Below are 20,577 nucleotides of genomic sequence, written 5' to 3' on the forward strand. Positions count from 1 at the left end.
AAAAAAAAAAAACAAAAATATATGATGGGTATCATGAAAAAACTAATTCAATCGAGATTATTTGTATGTATAGTAAATTTCACAATTACACGAAGATAAATTGGTGAGATAAATGAGTATATTCAATGAATTATTCTGATGAAGTTCATTTATAAGGAGTTGCCTAAAGTCTTTTCAAAATTTTCTTTACATTTTTCGCTGAATTCTATAATAAAATCATTCTCTTCAACAAAACTGAACATATTGGATCTAGATAATTCTCTTATTTTATCATTTATTTTCTGCTGCAGTTCAGAATGAATGAGGCACATTCTCAAATCAATTTTTTTCAGAGTTCTATTACTGTTTATATTACTGAGTATAATATTTCCGATGTCCTAAAAAAAAACTTTTATCCTAATTGGAAAGTACAATTAAAAATGAACATACATCACCAATAGGATTATTTGTTAAACGTAATTCTTCTAGCGATGCGCATTTGCGGAGAACTTCAGCTATTATTTCTTGGACTTTGATATTACAGGCACTCAAATCCAATATTTTCAATTTCTTATTCAGCAACAAAGACTTCAGTATCAGGTTACCACATTTTGTACCAATGAGGTTCATTTTTATATTGAGATAGTCTAGAGTACATTCACGACGATGAAGTATGTAAGCTATGGCTTCTGCGCCTTCTTCACCTAAAATGAAGGTTACTCGTAAAGAATTATATTAAATTGTGACTATTTACCCAAATAATGGCTTATGACGTGGAAAAGTGACTTCCATATGAAACACTAGCTAACATGTTCTTTTCTCTTACCGATATTGTTATCAATGAGTAAAAGCTCTTTGATATTCATCTCTGTGATGAATTTGCAGACAGAAATTGTGCCTTCATCATTTAAATTACAATAAGAGAAATCCAAAACATTCAGACATTCATATTTCTGCAAAGACTTCAAAATTGGAATACACTGGTTACCTTCTATACTTGAATTGATGATTCTGAAACATGATCAAATGGAGGAGATACACAATTCAATAATAGGTATTAAAAATAGTGACTTATTTATTGACATCCTTGTAGATGGGACTTTTTAGAACGATTAGGTTTAGGTCGAAAAATATAATATAATAATATAGTTTATTCTCAGAAAAAATATGTAATGCAATATGCAAAAAAGGCTCTATAAACTCGAAAAAACCATTATCACGTCAATAGAAGCTGACTGGATTGGCCGTACTAACGATGACGTCAATTTGAGGTAAACAGAAATATGATGTCATTTATACGTATTACTTGCAAATTTAGATATTTTTCATGATGAAAAATGAAATAGTAGAATATGCAGGGCCCCCGCAACCGCGCGTTCAGCGCGTGCACCGCACGCGGGCGCCACTCTAAAGGGGCGCCAAAATCTCTTATAGACCGCATGAAAAACCGAAAGATCAAAGGTTTTTGAAATTTTTTTTTGTTTTTTTCAACAATTTTCAACGTGCAAAGACATCTATTACACATCCAAACTCCTTTTTTCCAATTTTTGCAAGTTCCTGAACGTCGCAATCCCTATAAAATAACCTCGGCCACAGATTGCAATTATACGATTCTTTTCGAGTAAACAAATCATAAATAATCATCCCTTTGTCGGTACGGGATTTCTTTATGGACCACCTGCACCGGACGGCGGGCACCATTTCTTCGATCATCACTAAAACGCATATGGTACACATAAACGATCATAAATACCGAAGCGATAGCTTTTAGCCAGAGGAATTACTGAAACTTTCGCCACCATCTGTAGGAAAAATACTTCATGTTACAGAGAATTTCTGAAACTACCAAAATCTGCTTGCTATGCTATTACAGCAGAAACCTATCCAAAGAATAGTTATTTTGTTTCGAAACGTTTAGGGGTTGAGGTCAAGACGCAAAAAATTAAAATACTCAGATAATTGGGAAGATTTGTATTTTGTGTAATTATGGCTTGTTTTACTGTTTCTTGTTGTGATTAAATTAAATTTTATGAAATGGTAAGTACCTACCCACATACAGTATTAGCATTTCTATTACCCAGATAGCACAAACGTTCTAGGAATATTCCTACAAAGTGAAAAAGAGGTATGTTGTAGAATATTCCAAGAAATATTCATGGGATATTCTCAAAACATTTACGAATATTCATAGTATCATTCAAGAGAATATGCATAGAATGTTTCATGATAATGTTCTAGGAATATTCCTACAAAGTGCAGAAGAGGTATGTTGTAGAATATTCCAAGGAATATTCATGGGATATTCTTAAAACACTACGAATATTCATAGAATGATTCAGGAGGAATATACATAGAATGATTCAAGATAATTTTCCAATCGCATTCTCTGGCGTGGTGTTTTGTGTTTTGACAAAATGGTGAAACTTGATGATTGCGCGTTTTCGGAAACTTACTCGGGTTCACTGGATCCCTAATCTTTGTTTACTTTTAGAAGGTAAAATAATGGTTACGAGTGAACCAGAGTAAGTTTCCGAAAACGCGGAATCATCAAGTTTCTCGTTTCACCATTTGGTAAAAACGCAAATGCTAACACAACGCACAAAGCGTATGTTGTATGTTCTGTGGCACAAAGTTAACTTTGTGCGTTGTGTTAGGTTAGGTTAATGCAGAACGCAGATCTTCAACTCGGGTTCGTAAACTGTGAATGTGAAATATAAATATTGTTGCTGGTTCATATGCATATAAGGTAAGGTATGGTTATTATGTTATTTAATATATATTATCTATCACTCAATTAGTTTCTGAATACATAACCACAGAACACCTGTGTGTTCTGTGACATAACCTTCTTTTTTTTTCATTTTGGGTTAGTCATATATTTTCTCGCACTTATTCATTGCAATATTATTGTGACTTTATATGTTTACGTGTTTGATGAAGTTCGCAAATCGATTTCGAAGTTACATTTTACTTTGCATAACTTAGTAAGACAAGATCAGGTGATAAAAAATTCTATCACTACCTATTTGATTTTCTTGTAGAGTGATAGTTTTACTTGACATAACTAAGTAAGATCACCATCATGGCAAGAAAGTATTCAGCAAATTTTTATAAGAAAGTGAAAATCCAGACGGACATGAGCCTGAGTTATCCGAATATTCCACCCTCTGCTTCTTTTTCTTCGATAGTTGAGAATGAGATCAGGAATGAAGATGATGTTGAAATGCACATGCCGGAATTGCAAAACCCAGTGCATGAGTTGAATGAGATGGAAAATATTGAGTTAATTAAGGAAGGAAAAGGTGGACACATTTCTGAATATTCATTCCCAATATTAGATTCTCTTCAAACAAAAACTAGCCATATTGATAACAAGAAAGTTGATAAAGAGGAAGATATTAAGTCTAAGTTGAAATTGTGGTCAATTAAATATAATATAAGTCACGTTGCTCTAAGTGATTTATTGAAGATATTAAAAAGTTCAAAAGCCCAGTTAGATGAACTTCCGAATGATGCTCGTACTATTTTATCAACAAAGCGAACCATTGATGTAAGAAATATTGATCCAGGCTCTTATTGCCACGTTGGTATTACTGAGGCTGTGACTTATCTCTGTACGAAAAAATGTTATGATAAAATAGAATTGCTCATTAATATTGATGGGTTACCTCTCAGCAAAAGCTCTGGCAGTCAAATATACCCAATTCTTTGTTCTCTATATGATGATCCAAGAGAAGTTGCAGTTATTGGTGTATACCATGGTTATGAGAAACCTTCGAATGCTAATGATTTTCTGGGAGAATTTGTCCAAGATGCAGTGGAACTATCTAATAATGGCATTAAAGTGAATGGTGCTTGCATTCCCTTCAAAATTAAAGCGTTCATTGCTGATGCTCCAGCCAAATCGTTTATTTCCTATACCAAGGGTCACACAGGATTTTTTTCGTGCACCAAATGTGTGCAAAAAGGAGAATTCATTAGAAATCGTACATGTTTCCCCAAGATAAATTCTAAAAAAAGAACTGATAAAGATTTCAGACAAAAGAATCAGATACAACATCATACAGGAACTTCAGCCCTTGAAAATATACCTGATTTCAACATGGTAAGTGATATTCCCTTGGAGTATATGCATTTAATTTGTCTTGGTGTGATGAAAAAGCTCATTGTTAATATATGGATATATGGTAAACCTTCTTTCAAATTAGGATCATCAGCAGTTGGGGAAATATCCAGTATGCTGCTATCTTTTCAAAATCACACCCCCATAGAATTTGCTAGAAAACCTCGTTCGCTGGATGATGTTAAAAGATGGAAAGCTACAGAATTTCGTTTTTTTCTTTTATATTCTGGTCCAGTGGTTTTGGAAAAATTTCTACCTCAAGCGCAGTATCAAAATTTTATATGCCTGCACATCGCCATCAGAATATTATGTAATGAAACACATATTGCTGATAAGGAATATTTTGAACTGGCTGAATCTCTTCTGACATATTTTGTTCAAGATTTTGGGAATATTTATGGTCAAGAATTTATATCCCATAACATTCATGGACTGGTTCATATTGTTGATGATGTAAAAATGTTTGGTAAGCTGGATCACTACAGTGCATTCCCATTTGAAAATTTCATGCAAGTTTTAAAAAACATGGTCAGAAAACCTGATAAGCCGCTTTCCCAAATCATGAAGAGATTGTCTGAAAGGATGAAAGTTCCAAAAACAAAAAACATTGGAGTTTTAAAATATGAACGTCATCATAATGATGGTCCTACTCTAGAAGGATACTCTACACAATTTGAGTTGGTCAGATTTGACTATTTCACAATTAATATAAAGAGGTCAGGTGATACATTTTGCTTACTGCAAGATGGCAACATTATGAAAGTATACAATTTCATAGCAAAGAAGGAACAAATATATGTATATGGAAAAGTTTTTACAGAAACAAGTGATATTTTTTCTCGTCCAAATAGTTCATGTGACTCATCTGACATTGATGTTTATTTTGTGAGAAAGGAAAGCTCATTAGAAACCAGGCTTTTGGATAGTGTCTCAAAAAAAATGGTAGCTTTTCCACATAATGATGGATATATTGTATTCCCCTTTTTGCACGATTGCTGAAATATATCCAAAAATATTTTATTTCAGAATAATTAGAATTTTTAAGATGTAATTGCAATGAATTGATTTCTATTGATTTATTCAGAAAAAATTATATTACTAGATATTTCAAAATGATTTTGTGATACTTTCACCATTTTTTATAACTGTCGCTATTTTTTTTATCCAGGTTTTGAACCTAACTAATATTAATGAAACTTGGAGTGAGATGGTGCTCTTACTTAAGTGATATTAGACATCGAAATCAGTTTGGCTTTCGAATTAGAAACAAAAATGAATTGTATTTTAAACTGTATTTTTCATAAATTTCAGTCACAAGTTACAAAGTTTTTTATCAGGATATAATTTTGTTATCTAGTAGTTTTTGTTCACTTCATTATCATGAATGCTTGGAGAGTGGTCCATTTTCTAAAGGAGGATACAGTAGAAGCGGTACCAGTCTCCTGGTTGAGAGGCTCCAACCAATGTCACTGGCCTCCCTTCAATAGGCTGAAGCTCAAGACAGCGATCAATAAATGTATGCCACCTTCTTCAAACTGGGACGTACATGAAACACGAGTAATTGGGGAAATATATGGTAAGTGAAACAAAATCGCCAATCTACTTTTGAAGTAATTTAAAATGATTATACAGCAAAATAACATTACAGGAGATTTATCTGTTGCCCGAATGAAGGCTCTAGAAGCGGAGAGTACCTCTGATTTGAATTCTGATTCTGATCTATTAGGGTTGGGACATAGAAAAATCAGAATGAATAAAAAATATCAGGATTCTGAATCATCAGAACAAGACAAAGAGGATAGTCTATCACCAGAAGCATCTAAAATTATGATGCCTACCCTCAAAAGAAGAGAGGAAAAAACATCTGGTAAGATTTTTGTTTCTATTTTTTGTTTTATTTTGGGGACAAATCCCTGTTATCTGAAATTACCCGGTAAGTGAGAAAAGTAGTTCTGATTATTTTCAATTTTTTTTGCCATTAAATAATATAGCTGCACTCCTACACTGAGTCGCTCTACTTTCATATGTATATTACAGTTTCTATATCTGATTTTGGTATTTCTTCAGTGGCCCCTTCAGATGATGATTTAGGATTTGAGTCATACGTAGGCTCTGATAATGCAGGTGAAGCATCTAAAATTGTGATGTCTACCCTTAAAAGAAGGGATAAAGAAAGCGCTGGTGAGATTTTTATTTTTTTCTGATTCATTTTGAGGAAAAATTATCCCTGTTATCTGAAATAACTCTGTTAGTGAGAAAAGTAGTTCTAATTCTTTAAAATTTTTCTTGTAATTAAATAATATTGCTGCACTCCTGCATTGAGTCGCTGTACTTTCATCAAAGTATGCATGTTACAGTTTTCAATATCTGATTTTGGTATTTTTCAGTGTACCCTTATTCAGATGATGATTTAGGGATTGAGTCAAACGTCCCAGGATTTGATAATGCAGGTGAGAAAAAAAATTCAATTACTACCTCTATGAATAGCTTGTAGAAAATAGCTTTGTCGTCATGCTCGAAAAATCGCGCGTGTTTTAAAGACCTTAATGTCCACTTATACTTTAATGTACTGTTTTCAAAGTTCTTAATAAAACCAACTGTTTAGGAAATCCACTTAGAATTGTCCCAGGAAATCCAGACAGAAATGAGGCAGAATGTACAGCAACAGAGATCGAAGGGAGCTACTACAATAGACAGTATTACTTGAAAGGTGATTGCTTTATTCGTTATAGTGAGAAATTTAATTATTTTTTTGCTTTGCAGATGAGCAGTTTAAGCGGCAAGTACTGCGAAATCTGTCCATTTTAAATTTTAAACTGGATCAGTTGGCTGATGATATAGGTAGATTAGCGCTTAAAGAAAATACTGTAACAACAAACCTTCCTCCATCAGTATTTTCAAAATTCAATTTTCCATTAGCAACTGAGGAAGAACTGCACAATTTTGAGAGTCACTTGGCAGACAGAGAGAAGTACCAGCAAGTGGTGAGTATAGAGAATTCAACAATTACCGTCTTATTTGTTGGCTCAAGGCTCCCCTGCGGTAAAGATGTATATACCTATCTATTTAATTTTCAGCAATTGGAATTATCAAGAATTGGTGGTGGTACCACCAAAATTATGGTACGACGTTTAATGGAGAAGCTTATAAGCAGTCAACTTGGTGTTGAGTACAGTTGGATAGGATTTAAGAAAAAAAAGAACTTCTCAGTTTTACTCATATCCAAAGTACTCATAGGTGAGATTTTTATGGACTTCAAAAGAAATTAAATATGCAGGGCAGTAGAGATATGGTTTAAAATTTGATCAATCTTTAAGTACAGATATAAAGTATCTAAAAAATTGCAACAATGTTTTTTTGGTGCACTGTCTAAGCAGTATGTCTAATTCAGTGTTTTAAAAAATTAGGAAAGCCCTAACTGCAAACCAAAACAAGCCTTTCATCTTTTTCAAGACTGTCATAGAAGTAGAAAATAAAAAATATTATTTTTTGCAGATGCTGTATTGGCTGTGCATAAAAATTCAAATGCAGCGGAAGTGGAAGCATCAGCCAAACAATGGCTGGTTAAGTGTAAGGAGCGATGCACCAAAGAAAAATAATTTATATTATTATAAGAATATTATTTTTTTGGAAAAATGTTAGATTTTATTCTTTTATTTCATGTTGTTTTTGAAGAATCAGTATTATGTTTTTTTTTCAATGTATATTTTATTTTTTTATTTTATGTTATGGTTTTGAAAAATCAGTTTTATGTTTTTTTTTCAATATATATTTTACTTTTGTATTTATTATTATTTATTAATTAAACCAAAATTCTGGAGCACATTCAATGAACGTTCATAGAATGTGCTCTCAATTCAAATCTTAACCTTCATAGAATATTTCTAGAATGTATGAGAAATATTTCACGAATCTTCTGTAAATATACTTAGAATGTTCTCAAGAATATTCCTAGAATGTATGAAAAATATTTCACGAATCTTCCGTAAATGTACATGGAAAGTTCTCAAGAATATTCTGGGAACATTTATAGAATATGAAACTCAGTCCACTTTTAATGTCCATAGAATGTACCCAGAATATATTAAGTGTGTTTTGGTAATATTCTTGGAATATTTAAACATTCCAACCAGAGCTTCTATGAATATAATATGAATGTTCTTGTGCTATCTGGGTAGTCTATAAAATTCGATTTTTTTTTCTGTTTAAAATGGTGCACATCCTAAATTATCCCATACCTATATACTATAATATTATTTTTATATGCTTCAAATAGGGTATTGTTTGTAATCGTGAAAAAATTGAATCGACTTTGATATTTTGAATTTGTTACCTGGGGCCACCATCATATTATACTTAATTTTTTTTTAATATGCACCCTGGATCTGTATTATTTATTTGATGTTCGTAGCCGTTTGACATTCTAAAAAAATTATATTTCACCTTTGCCAAAAATTAATTATTATAACAGGAACAGGGTATGTGCTTCAGATCGGTCTTAACTTATTATTATTATTAATATTAACTCCGTTTAGGTTTAAAGGCTCGGATTTAAGGTTTAAATTCATAAAAATGAAAACATACGGGTTATTCTCAAAGGGATGGCGTAAAGTAAATCATGGGTGAATGTCCTTACCAATTTTGGATCAAGTTTTTCTTAAATTCCAGGAGCCATACAAGAGAAAACGACCTTCTGATGCAAAATTTCGAGAGCAAAAAAAAGCTAGACTTCAACAAAGGGAGAAGATGGCTGGGAGTATGGAATAATATTTAATAATTATTGATAATAATATTAATATTTTAATATAATATTATGAATAATTTAAAGAAGAATAAAGCTCAGGTTTTGAAAACTCTGTAGTTTCATTACAAAATTAAAATAAAATGCGGTTTTGAACGAATGCTTGAATAAAATAATGAAACATTTAAAAAATGTATTATGCAACAACTGACAGCATAAAGTTCTCAAGGCATTCAATAAAGGTTGCTGATAGTTTTTTCAACCCTTCTACAAATGAATTCCTAACAAAAACTGAAACATTTTTTGCCGATTATCCTGCGACGTTTTTCTCCACTTTCCCCCCTTAAGGGGCGCCAAAATATTTTCGGCACGCGGGCGTTGATGACCCTTGCGGGGGCCCTGAGAATATGAATGCATTTGAAAACTGAATACTTTTAAAACAATACTGAATAATAACCTTCATAAAAGAAAGAAACGGCTAAATTAATAATGAAATTACCGCTTTTTGTATATGACACTCCATTGTATAAAAAAGTGACTCATTATGATATACCTGCTCAATAAAAATCACTAAATTATTCACTCTTTGTAAAAATACTCTACAAATCTTTGTGAAAGGCTAATAAGGCTTGTATCTAGCAAAAAAACCTTTTTTAAAAATACTCCACAAATCTTTGTAAAAGGCTCTTACTTGTATATATATACAAATACATAATATACATAGTAATCTGTATTGCTTGTTGAATAAATTGAGTTTTGAGTGGATCATATCAAATTGTAAAAACCAAAAATGTATCTATTAAAGTAGTTGGTCTACTATAACTTCAATAAAATACCTTAAAGTTTGTAATTTTGTCTTCTCTAAACCCTTTGCCAAATTTTTGATGTCTTTAGAAGGCAACTGCACCATTTTCCAACTGAAATTCTCGAAACCAATGTATTTCTGCAAGTTAAGTTATATTATCAATTTGAAGGGATAAATTTAAGATTTTGACCAATTTTTATGTAGGGTATTACCAAATATTGTTCAAGCGCGAATTTTTTTAGGGGGTGAATTTTTGTTGAATTTTTCAAAGGGGTTTCTTTCAATGGCGACGCCAGATTTCAAAAATAGGAGGGGGGCTGGATTTTTTTTTGGGGGGCCGAAGAAATACGAATTTATAGTTCTGTTAATCTTGTAATTATTTTAGCCCGAACGTGTCAACTACCGCCTGCTAGATTTTTTTGATTTCATTTATAGAATGTACCACTGACCCATTATTTTCAACAGATATTTCTTAATTGAGAAATTTTGTTCCGTTAAATAGTTCTGGTAAAAAATGCATAATGGGGGTTGCATGCTTCAGCCCTTTGAAAGATCACAACCAAATAAAAAAAAACATTCTAGGTAGCCTTTTCATTGGGTAAACTTGCCCACAAAATGTCCTTTCTTTAACTCTTCGACAATTTCAAGAAAAAATTTAAATCTTTATTTTTCCTCATCTTTGGAAGCGTATAACTTTTCGAGTAAAGGCCAGTGGCGGTTCCTGGATTTCTTCAAAGGGAGCGCAGAGTACCGAATACACATGAAAGTTATACAGGAGGAATTTTTTTTTCATTTATCAACATGAATAGAAGGGACGGATATAGGATTTCTTCAATGGGGGGCACACAGTACCAAATTCACAAATGAATGAATGAAAAAAAAGAAGGCTTTTTTCCATTTTTCAACATATGCATCATCGCTCAATTGTTGTACCCGCCCCTGGAGCGAAGACGAAGCATCATCGCTCCAGGCAGGGAGGCACCCCCTAATGCCTACCCCTGTTTCTGCCACTGGTAAAGGCGCACCTGAAAACTTTTTGTTTACATAAAAGATTACCCAACTTATTTGGAACAACAACCAGTATAACCAAGGGCGTAGCCATAGGTGGGTTTAGGGGGTTCAACACTCATTTATTTTTGAGTAAATAACTTGTTATTATCCCCTCTATATATACTCCCTGACCTGTTTGAAACAAACTGACAATTCTTGCAATTTTGGTAGGCCAGTAAGGACAGAACCCAATGGTATTCTCAAACTGCCTTCCTCATTATTTGTACATCGTAATTCTTCGATATTAAGGGTTCTCACAAAAGGACCACATATATCGCAGATTTTCTTCATCTGAAAAAAAAATATCGTACATAAAATGCAAAGGATGTCTGATTTTCATGGAAAAAATCAGAAATTCTGAAATGAAGTCAGGAGCTTTATTGCACTTGTCCAAATTTGTTCATGGGATTTTTTACAAATTTTACATGAAGATATTCCGTTCAATAATGCAGTAATTTTAACAAAAAACTTAAGTTAAAATTTCCTACAGAGTCTAATATACCATGAAAACTTTCATTTATCACTTTTTTGGAATAATTTTTATTAGGAAAAGAAAAAGCATATGAAAATAATAAATGTGTGAGTGGAAGACGTTTGATTTTTTCCTTTTTAATATAAGTTCTAAGTTCATTATTTATCGGTATCAAATTATGAAAGAAATTAACATTTACACTTATTAGAATGAAGGTTCGTTCTGTGAAAGATATTCTATGGTTCAGAACAGAAAACAGTGAAACAATGAATTTGAATTAATATACACCTAAGATGCATAGAAACCCTGGTGTGCCTACACTTAGATATACCTTAAAACTTTCAAACAATAAACGAGAGATTTCTCAGATTTATGCCTTCTCGATTTTGAGAGATCAGTAGAGTTTCAGATGGCGCATACATCGTTTATATTTGACACTTCTTAGGAACATTCTGTATAATATGATCAACATATAAATACACCTATCATTACAGCTTTTGTACAGGAAGAAATTGGGTATACCTGTTCTGGATCATATTCTGCAGGTTCCATTTTCTCTAAATATTCTTTTATATGATTTTCTAAATAATACTCTTTCCAGGTCTTTCTGTCATAAGGTAACAAACTATTGACTGAAGAACTTTCATCAATTTCACTGTTGTAACTTTTTTCTCCATCTACTTGTAAATCTTCTTTATCTTCATGTTTTTCTTCCTTGCTATTAGGAGAATTGAAAATAAACATACCGCTGTCTGTTATATTCATTGGCATCTTTTGGGGCCATCTCAATAGTGCACATTTTTTCCAATAAATATTATCTTTGATAATAGGAACTGTCAAATGTAGAGGTAAGTTTGTTGGGAGTATATTTAAGAGCATGCATTTATCCTCTGGCAAGCATATGTCATCCACCTGAGCAAAGTCTGAAATGGTATACAGGGTGTTTAGAGTTTTATCCAAATTATCAATATTCTATTAATTCTTAATTACTAAAAAAACATTCGCATAATAACATAGCAATGAAGAATATTCAAGATTTAGAGGAATACAATTTTAATTTTTTCCTTGGCTGTTTGCCTTCAAAATAAATGGATCTTGGAAGATCAATGCGGTATAGCAACTGGTTTATGTGGCAAGTCTGATGTAAATAGATCTTTTATAGTAGAAAAGCTCTGGATGGTGGACGGTCAGATTATTCTTTAATTTCAATAATAGACTCTAGTAAAAAAAAGTAGAATTTCACCTTCCCAATTATCAGCAATTGATTGGATACATAGTTCCTTCAAGCTTCTAGGTAAGTGTATGCACCATTCTCCAAAGTTTTGACACCTTATTTTGGATTCAGTGCAGAAGAATCCTTCTTCTATTTGATAACATTTTATGGTATTTATATTTATAGTGTTTGGAAATAAAATTTTGTTCATTTCTAAGATGCCGATGAGTTTTGTATATGGTTGAACGTTTTAATAAATTACGACATCCTTTGATTCTATTGAACCCTGTATTGATAAAACTTGTTAAGGTATATATGTATCCAAGGATATGAAATCAACAATCCAGATTCGTTTGAATTTGTAGTAGAAATGAAATATTATAAGAGTTGACGAATCCTAGCAAAGAAAGAGAGTTTTGATAATCATAATATACAGCTTGTGTTAAATCAAAGGGATGAGGAAGATGGTCATCTTACTTCGGTAAGATTTCAACATAATATATGGTGGATGCGCTAACGAATATCTTCAAGTAGTCAATTCCATTCTATTGAAAGGTGAGAAATACACGACATTGTTATAAATGAAAAAATGTGCTAATTTTTCATTCAAATTAACTATCATAAACACCAATGGTGTCTCTTTAGTCATCAACAAGATGATGGATATAATTGGGATAATCTTCTGAGGGTGATTTCAAATGTCTTTAGATGAAAAATAATGCAATATTAGATATAAATCATGAATTTATTTATGAAGTGGTGCGGATATGAAATATCCTACCTTAACAAATAAATTATTTCGAAATATCACAAATTATAATGAAATTATTTTTGAACAAACAATCAGCAAGAATAGAATTATGGCGAATATTAGTAGGAGGAATTTCGTAAGGGATTCTAGGAAGTTTTTCAACTACATAAACATGCAATAACTTTTTTATTTACATTATTTATATTGCGAAAGTAATGATTAATTAAATATGATATTATATCTCAATATAAAATTACATTAAAATAGAAAGTATCTATTCATTCCAAAAAAAAATTATTTTTTTAAAGAGAAAATTGTCCAAAATAACTAATTATAATAATGAATGTTATTCTATAAAAATTTAGGAATTTTGCGGAATAGTTTTTGCAAAATTACTTAAGGTTGGGAAAATTGAGAAGATGAAGAAGATCACGACAAATGACAGTAGAATGCTTGACCATAAAGTTATTTGACGTTTAGTTCTCTTTTATATTTTTCCCTGTTTCGGAGAGGTTAGTATTTGGTGTACAGGTAATTTTTATCTATTTTCATCCACAAATTCTTACTAAAAAATTCAATACATATTGATTAGTATGTAGCATTTTTATAGTTCCTTTCATTTCAAATAAGTATTTTTGGTCTTTTTTTCACTTTACATATAATTTCAGAACATAACCTTTTGTTGTAGGTTATGTTAGGATATTAATGTTTCATTATTGTTGAAATGTTTTATTCACTCATAAATTTATATTTTTAGGACAATGAAGCAGATAGTGAACAATCAAACTGTAAAAATCCCTAAGGGGATTACAGTTACAGCCAAATCTAGGGTGATAACTGTGACTGGACCAAGAGGAGTTCTAAAGAGGTCCTTCAAGCATTTAGCTCTTGATATCAGAATGGTCAACCCCAGATTATTGAAAGTCGAGAAATGGTTCGGTACCAAAAAAGAACTGGCCAGTGTACGTACAGTATGTTCCCATGTAGAAAATATGTTGAAAGGAGTAACTAAGGGTTATCAATACAAAATGAGAGCAGTATATGCTCATTTCCCCATCAACTGTGTTACCACCGAAAATGACACTGTTATTGAAATTAGGAATTTCTTGGGAGAAAAGTACATTCGTAGGTAAGTAAAGCTTGGTGTTTGTTCGCTTATGTTCAAGATAAATATTTGACGAATTGATTTTGGTCTGTTAAAAGTACAGGTATAATGCAAATTATCACAAATTAATCTCTGTTTTGATATATAATAAGATTTTGTTTCTTGAGATTACATTGTTGTAACGTTTGTTAATGATAGTAGGTATAGATTTATAATTAAACCAAATCGTTTTCTTTTGGAGGTAATCATGTAGAATAGGTATATGATCTTGAGACCTTTGAAAGGGGTTCAATTTTCTATGTCAAATTGGAAGCTACTTTGCAAGATTGAAAAAAGCATTTATTTATTCGTTATTAGGGTGGGATTATTTCAAGTATAGGGCTGTGTGATGATTATATATTACTACCATTCAATTCAGAGCTCCTAGTTTTCAATTAACTTCTTAAATAGTAACTTTTATGTCACAAAATTTACTTGAATATTTCACTTGCTTAGTTTGTGGAGCTTACGAAGGAAAGAACTACGCAAAGAAAATCTTCACTTCTGCTAACAAACGCTCTAATTTACTAAAGATTCACTAATACATTTTGTTAAGAATATTATATAAATATAAATCAATTATTATGTTGATACAACAATGTATTTTCTTAAACATTCCATTTAAAGTTCTGTCACTGCATTTCCATAAACATCTTCGCTTCTAGGATGCATTTTGTTGTAGTATTAACAGTTGTATTCAGAATCTGATAAATTTTCAAAGATAAAGGTAACCTATTATTATAAATGTCGCGGCTGGCGGAGGGACTTGCTGAAATATTTCTTATTTATTTGGTACTTGAATAATTTTTCGATCTGGCAAAATGGCTGCCATTTTGACGTAGCAAGCTCAAGGGTCTCAAGGTCATATAACTATTCTACATGTCTACCCTTCCTTTGATTTTCATCTGTTTGTTTAATGCATATGAATATCAACTGGAGTTGGTTTCTTGTACTGCATTTCTCAAATATTGTTTTTTAATAAATATATAAATTCCGAGAAACTGTTTTACTGCTGTTCACATATTTGTCGAAGAGTTCTCTCGAGGTAATTCTTCGGTCTTTCAAAATTTATTTTCAAAACCTTATTGTTCTGATTTGTTAATGACTGTTCTTTCCTTAGTCATTCTGTTTATTGCATGGCAATGATCATTGATGTTGATATTCATTTTAGGGTGAAAATGGCACCTGGTGTAACAGTCAAGAATTCCCAAAAACAAAAGGATGAACTCGTCCTCGAAGGAAATTCATTGGAAGATGTTTCTAGGTCAGCTGCTTTGATCCAACAGTCTACAACAGTTAAAAATAAGGATATCAGAAAGTTTTTGGATGGTCTTTATGTGTCAGAAAAGACAACAGTTGTACAAGATGAAATTTAAATAAGAAAAAACCTTATTTGACTCTTTTGTGATTTATTATAAATATTCCCATACCTCAAAATCGTATAGTATATAATTTCAACCAGATAATAGTTACTTATAATTCTGACAACAGTTTTGTTGGAAATTCTAAATTCTAACGCTTGATTAAGATTCTAAATAGTTTACAACTGGAAAAAATTGAATTATCAAAACATCAGTAAGTGCAAATCTTCAGATTCTTGGCTGTTGAAATTAATATTGTTTCCCAATAAAGTTACTTCATGACTCTAGCACCATCATTAAATTTAATGGTTTTTTATGATACAAATCATATCGTGCTAACTTGTGTTTTGCTTCGAATTTTTCAGTAAAATCTTATGTAAATTAGGGCGAACCCATTGGATTTTTACCACCTCCACAATTAGTTATGAAATTGAAAACGAATAGGAGTAACTTTGTATTTATTAGCCGACTTCTAGCTAATTATTAATCGAATCATATGTTCGTTGAAAAGAAATATTGTGTTACTATCTATCTGTAGAAATGAACCTAGATATGAGGGATATCAACTATTCGATAGATGACGACACCTTCAATTTTATTAGTGCTGCAATCTAAGAGAACGACTTCAATAGTATATTGTGCAACAAGTGAGCATACATTAGAGTACGCGAACGTGCGAAAAGTTAGACCAATCAAAAGAAAGCATGCGCTTTGTCAATTTTCTCACCCTACGTCATACTCCAAAGGAACTGACGTGTAGAGAAAGCGATATCAGGACAGTATTCTGTGTTCGTTTTGTTTACATGAAGTTCGGCTGTCAATGAAGATATTATTTTTATTATTGATTATTAATGAATGAAAAGACGCTCGTATTTTCGCTAGTGCTTTTGAGAATTAAAAAATGGGAACTAAGAATATAGCATCCAGATAATAACTTGTTTAAGGTATCCACAACTTTCCAGCAACGAATTCTTCTAATGAAAAGAAATTAGTGAATGAACGATAATATGTGAATGATTGAGTGGTATCTACGAACAAATTCAAAAAATGAATAAATCGCAATTTGAATACTGATTAGATTATTTGGGAACTCCTTAATTTCATTTGCAAATAGACGTGTCATAAATATTAAATTTAAAAGCAATATATACCTGGTAAGTTTTCTTGGTTTCGATGATTAATACATCTAATAATCAGTTTAACTGAGAGGCAGGTGAGTGAATTGCCAGTTACACTGAAAGATATAGATTATCGATGTTAACTGTGAAAGAAAATACATTAACAGGGGTTTTTCTTAATTACTTATTAACAGCACTCTTATTAACTAGATATGCTTATATATCCCAGACACTTCATATGGAAAGTTTGTTTAGAGGTCTATCTCTCTATCATATGGGTATGGATTCGATAAACCTGAGATCTAGGAAAATTAGCTTGAACAAGTGAAATTGATAAAGGAACGGTAGACATAAAGAAACATGAGACGAAGTGAATTTTCAGTCCAACACTTCTGTGAAAATTCTACAAATCAAGTATTATTCTTGTAATATATATTTTCTGTAGATGTCGATAATCGATATGCGAAATTTTTACTGGCAATTCACTTGCCAAACCATTATTTACCTTCATTATTAGATTTATGTTGTATCAAAATGAAGGAAATGTATCAAGTAATTTTTATTCAAACCTCCAAGAACATTTGGCTTTTTTGTCATGTTTAATGAAAATAGTTAATATTTGATACCTTCAAATGTTAAGTTCCTGGCTATATTAGGAACAAAAAACTGACGTAAATTTTCATCGAAATTTAATTTTACATTACAATGGGCAGGTATGAAAAGAACTTCGTTTTGATAATATTTATTTAAATTGCATGGTTCAGGGAGCTTGTGAAGGAATGAACCAAGCGAAGAAAACCTTCACCACTGGGGCATTTCCACCAATTTACAAAGATCACAAATACACATTTTAATTTGAATAAAAATTAAATAATCATTCAAGTAAAAAAGCACAATAATTGGAAAACGGCATACATTACATATTTGAAATTTATTCTTCCTTTATCGTTTAAATGGTTTAAAAAAATATATATTTAGATTCCTCATAGCTTCTATTAGATGGTCTTCGTCAATCTCTGGGCTAGCATATCAAAATGATTTTCAAAAATATTGGTCGAGATACAGCTGGTTACCCTAGATTATGAGAAAACATATTTATATATATAATTGCCCAAACCAAGTTGCCATATTTACATAAGACTTTTTTATCAGATAGGCGATTGTTTTCTAAAAAAAACTAGAAAAAAGAAAAGTACCTTTGTATGTGTCCACACCACTACTTCTTGCTGGATAATACGATTGCTTATCAATTTTTACTGGTTGATGCACCTTCAGTCTGTTCACTAACAGCCTTTTCCAATATTCTGACGAACTTATCCAAATTATCATCATTTAACATATCCACTAGCATTTTTGCTTTATGATGAACAGTTCCCAAATGCCTATTTTTGGCCGAGACGCTGGAATAGCTCTTCTGGCAGGTGTTACAAATCAGATTATCACTGAAAAAAATTATTATGTTAATGGAAATCCAATATGAGAAAATAAAAACTCACCTTTGTTGATTCATGATTCACACAAGTCAAATGGAGAGCAATAATAATCGCTTTTTGATCACAAGTTAGTGGTTAACGAGTTAATAACAAGGTGAGACTCAAGTTAATAATAAATATTGGCTTCAACGATGTATAAAATTGATATAGTTTTGTTAATAAACAAACTACCAATTATAGGTTTCGTTAATCAGCAAAATGAAAAAGGCGGCATAAATTATGACATACGGGAGCATAGAAAACCACAGTACGGTACGACAGCAAACTAAAGAAAGAGACAAGACAATACTATCTCTTTCTTTGAGCATGGCGCAGCTTTATTCTGATTGGTCGAACTTTTCGCACGTTCGCGTATTCTACTGTAGGGAAAGTCCAACTTTTCTCGCGAGTGTGGAACACACAGTATGTGCTAATTAATTGCGTTTCGATAGAAACGACTTAAGAGCCCAATTTCATTGGTCTACCAAGCGAGGTGTGGGCAAAGTGCCGTGGGGAATAATATTTCCCACAGTATGCGCAATACATAGTTTTGCAATTGAGTAAACCATGCAGAATACGCTACTTTCCATAGCAGTTGTAGGAAAACTCTATTTATCAACTAATCTATGACTCCTTCAGCCCTCTGAATGGCAAACTTTGAATTAGATTTCTTGTAGTGCTGCCCTCTAACGGTAGAGGTATGAATCTAAGGCGACAAGAAAGCACCTAAAAAATTGACTCACAACTGATTGAAATAAGGTTTAGCTTTACGATTTTCGTAGAGTACTCTATTAAATGTATTTAAAACAAACAAACAAAAACTATGTTTTTGGTTTGTAGTAGAGGAAATTATTCCTCTGTCCAGAGCCGTCGCTAGCCAAACTGCCGTATATATATTGTATGACATCTACGATCTATTTATTTATAATACAAGTGCAGAAGGCATTGATATTCTTCCACGAGTTCAAAATTCAAAAACGAGCCACGAAGTGGCGAGTTTTGGAATGAACGAGTGGTAGAATGAGCCTTCTGTACGAGTATTATACATTATTTTCTCTAATTCATTGCATTTTCATTGAAATTAATGAAATATTTCCATAAATATATTTTAGTGATTTTTGCATTGAAAAATGTTGGTTGGCAGAACTGATTTCTTTAAGGCAAATTGGTGAATTGACAGATAAAGCCGTGGCGGAAAGTTCGGAGTACCAACATAGAATAATAAAATATAACCATGAAAACTGTGCGTTTCTGATATATTCTCGCACGATTTTGTTCTACAAGATGTGGAAGAATGAACGGAATAACCACAGAATTAGAGAAATAACTATTCTGCTATCACTTGCCGCCACAGCCATCTATTGCAAAACGGCGTAAGCAAAGTTGTACACCTAATAAATGGGACACCCTATATTTTTCAACGCAGTTTTTTTAGGTTCAGGTTTTCGAAGCTTTTTCCTGTTCTTGGACTTCAAGAGAATGCTAGATGGAAAGAAATTTATCGTCGATGAAGAGGCAATCTCCGAAACTGAAGCTCATGTTGAGGCTGGAGACAAATCGTAGAATAAAAATGGTATCGAAAAATTGTATGATCGTTATAATCTTTGTATCGCTCTAGAAGGCAACTACCCGTTATTAAATAATAAAATCAAATTTTATTTTTCTATGTTAGTCTACGAACTTTTCAGCTCAACTGTTATATTCTTCGACAAGATGTAGAATCCCAAAGAATTAACTATTCCATAACAAGGTCATTCACGCCTAAAATAAGTTCCATTTCTCATTTCGTTTAGCTTAATCTGAATTAGTCATTGGCTTCACGATCAGGGATATCTTTTGCCTACCCAACAAAGGTTGGTCTCCAGTATGGTATTGAAATTATGTTCCATAAAAAAGTTACACCTACGATGTCTTTTATGTTACATTTTCCTAGAATGTGAGTTCGAGTTGACATCACACTCGTCAAGGACTTGTAAAAGAAAAGAAGCAAGTATATTCTTCATCAGGATACGGGGATTTCGACATTTCAAGCCATGCACTTTGAAGATAAACGGCTCAACAAAAAAAAAATCTAAGTTCGTTCAATGAATTGAATGATGTAGTTTTGGAAAACTATTGTGGTTTGAAGTCGAAGATATTTTCGATGGTCAATTTCATTTTGGCGTACCTATTAATTCCATTTATTGGCTGATTAATTTGAATTGCATGTAACGCTGATGGTTCCTTTCCTCTTTCATATTTTTTCAACTCTTATCAACATTTTAGAGAAATATAATATATTTCTACAATCTTGTTCGCCCTTAGACTAAATAAGGGCATTCCTCGAGCGCCGAGAGACTGAAGCATAC

General features: G+C 32.1%; 3 protein-coding genes and 1 long non-coding RNA gene across 7 annotated transcripts; 2 read left to right on the forward strand and 2 right to left on the reverse strand.

The window, feature by feature from the left end:
* Window positions 1-4: 4 nt before the first annotated feature.
* LOC123678800 (dynein regulatory complex subunit 5-like) lies at window positions 5-12,937 on the reverse strand. Its single transcript, XM_045616025.1, has 7 exons — window positions 12,414-12,937; window positions 11,693-12,093; window positions 10,831-10,989; window positions 9,680-9,786; window positions 806-990; window positions 430-683; window positions 5-377 (listed from the first exon to the last, which is right to left on the reverse strand). Exons 1-7 carry the CDS (start codon window positions 12,592-12,594, stop codon window positions 150-152), a joined length of 1,515 nt encoding a protein of 504 aa, XP_045471981.1. The 5' UTR covers window positions 12,595-12,937; the 3' UTR covers window positions 5-149.
* LOC123678802 lies at window positions 2,067-7,725 on the forward strand. 2 transcript variants are annotated; one of them, XM_045616028.1, is made up of 9 exons: window positions 2,067-2,725; window positions 5,460-5,678; window positions 5,751-5,969; window positions 6,140-6,283; window positions 6,490-6,552; window positions 6,708-6,812; window positions 6,866-7,086; window positions 7,180-7,339; window positions 7,598-7,725. In XM_045616028.1, the coding sequence occupies exons 2-9, from the start codon at window positions 5,483-5,485 to the stop codon at window positions 7,699-7,701; spliced, it is 1,212 nt and encodes a 403-aa protein (XP_045471984.1). In that variant the 5' UTR covers window positions 2,067-2,725; window positions 5,460-5,482; the 3' UTR covers window positions 7,702-7,725. The 2 variants fall into 2 exon arrangements, with proteins under 2 accessions (XP_045471984.1, XP_045471985.1); XM_045616029.1 differs by lacking the exon at window positions 2,067-2,725 and having other exon boundaries at window positions 2,959-5,678; window positions 6,170-6,283.
* A 636-nt stretch (window positions 12,938-13,573) lies between the features above and the next one.
* LOC123679344 (60S ribosomal protein L9-like) lies at window positions 13,574-15,675 on the forward strand. Of its 3 annotated transcripts, none has more exons than XM_045616905.1 (3): window positions 13,574-13,646; window positions 13,892-14,263; window positions 15,450-15,675. In XM_045616905.1, the coding sequence occupies exons 2-3, from the start codon at window positions 13,896-13,898 to the stop codon at window positions 15,652-15,654; spliced, it is 573 nt and encodes a 190-aa protein (XP_045472861.1). In that variant the 5' UTR covers window positions 13,574-13,646; window positions 13,892-13,895; the 3' UTR covers window positions 15,655-15,675. The 3 variants fall into 3 exon arrangements, with proteins under 3 accessions (XP_045472861.1, XP_045472862.1, XP_045472863.1); XM_045616906.1 differs by having other exon boundaries at window positions 13,626-13,665; XM_045616907.1 differs by lacking the exon at window positions 13,574-13,646 and adding an exon at window positions 13,657-13,725.
* A 1,754-nt stretch (window positions 15,676-17,429) lies between these two features.
* LOC123679345 lies at window positions 17,430-18,505 on the reverse strand. Its single transcript, XR_006747374.1, has 3 exons — window positions 18,254-18,505; window positions 17,954-18,199; window positions 17,430-17,831 (listed from the first exon to the last, which is right to left on the reverse strand). It is a non-coding gene; the product is annotated as an uncharacterized LOC123679345 (long non-coding RNA).
* Between the last annotated feature and the right edge of the window lie 2,072 nt (window positions 18,506-20,577).

Source organism: Harmonia axyridis, chromosome 4 (assembly GCF_914767665.1).
Source record: "Harmonia axyridis chromosome 4, icHarAxyr1.1, whole genome shotgun sequence".
Classification (NCBI taxonomy): domain Eukaryota; kingdom Metazoa; phylum Arthropoda; class Insecta; order Coleoptera; family Coccinellidae; genus Harmonia; species Harmonia axyridis.

Bases quoted from the DNA above. Each gene is read 5' to 3' on its own strand.
- LOC123678802 (XM_045616028.1), top strand. From the start codon at position 5,483: ATGAATGCTTGGAGAGTGGTCCATTTTCTAAAGGAGGATACAGTAGAA. The intron at 5,970-6,139 runs GTAAGATTTTTG...TGTATATTACAG, and splicing joins AAGAGAGGAAAAAACATCTG to TTTCTATATCTGATTTTGGT. The intron at 6,284-6,489 runs GTGAGATTTTTA...GGTATTTTTCAG, and splicing joins AAGGGATAAAGAAAGCGCTG to TGTACCCTTATTCAGATGAT.
- LOC123678800 (XM_045616025.1), bottom strand. From the start codon at position 12,594: ATGAACAAAATTTTATTTCCAAACACTATAAATATAAATACCATAAAA. The intron at 9,787-10,830 runs GTCAGGGAGTAT...CTTAACTTGCAG, and splicing joins TGTCAGTTTGTTTCAAACAG to AAATACATTGGTTTCGAGAA. The intron at 684-805 runs GTAAGAGAAAAG...CCTTCATTTTAG, and splicing joins ACTCATTGATAACAATATCG to GTGAAGAAGGCGCAGAAGCC.
- LOC123679344 (XM_045616905.1), top strand. From the start codon at position 13,896: ATGAAGCAGATAGTGAACAATCAAACTGTAAAAATCCCTAAGGGGATT. The intron at 14,264-15,449 runs GTAAGTAAAGCT...TATTCATTTTAG, and splicing joins GGAGAAAAGTACATTCGTAG to GGTGAAAATGGCACCTGGTG.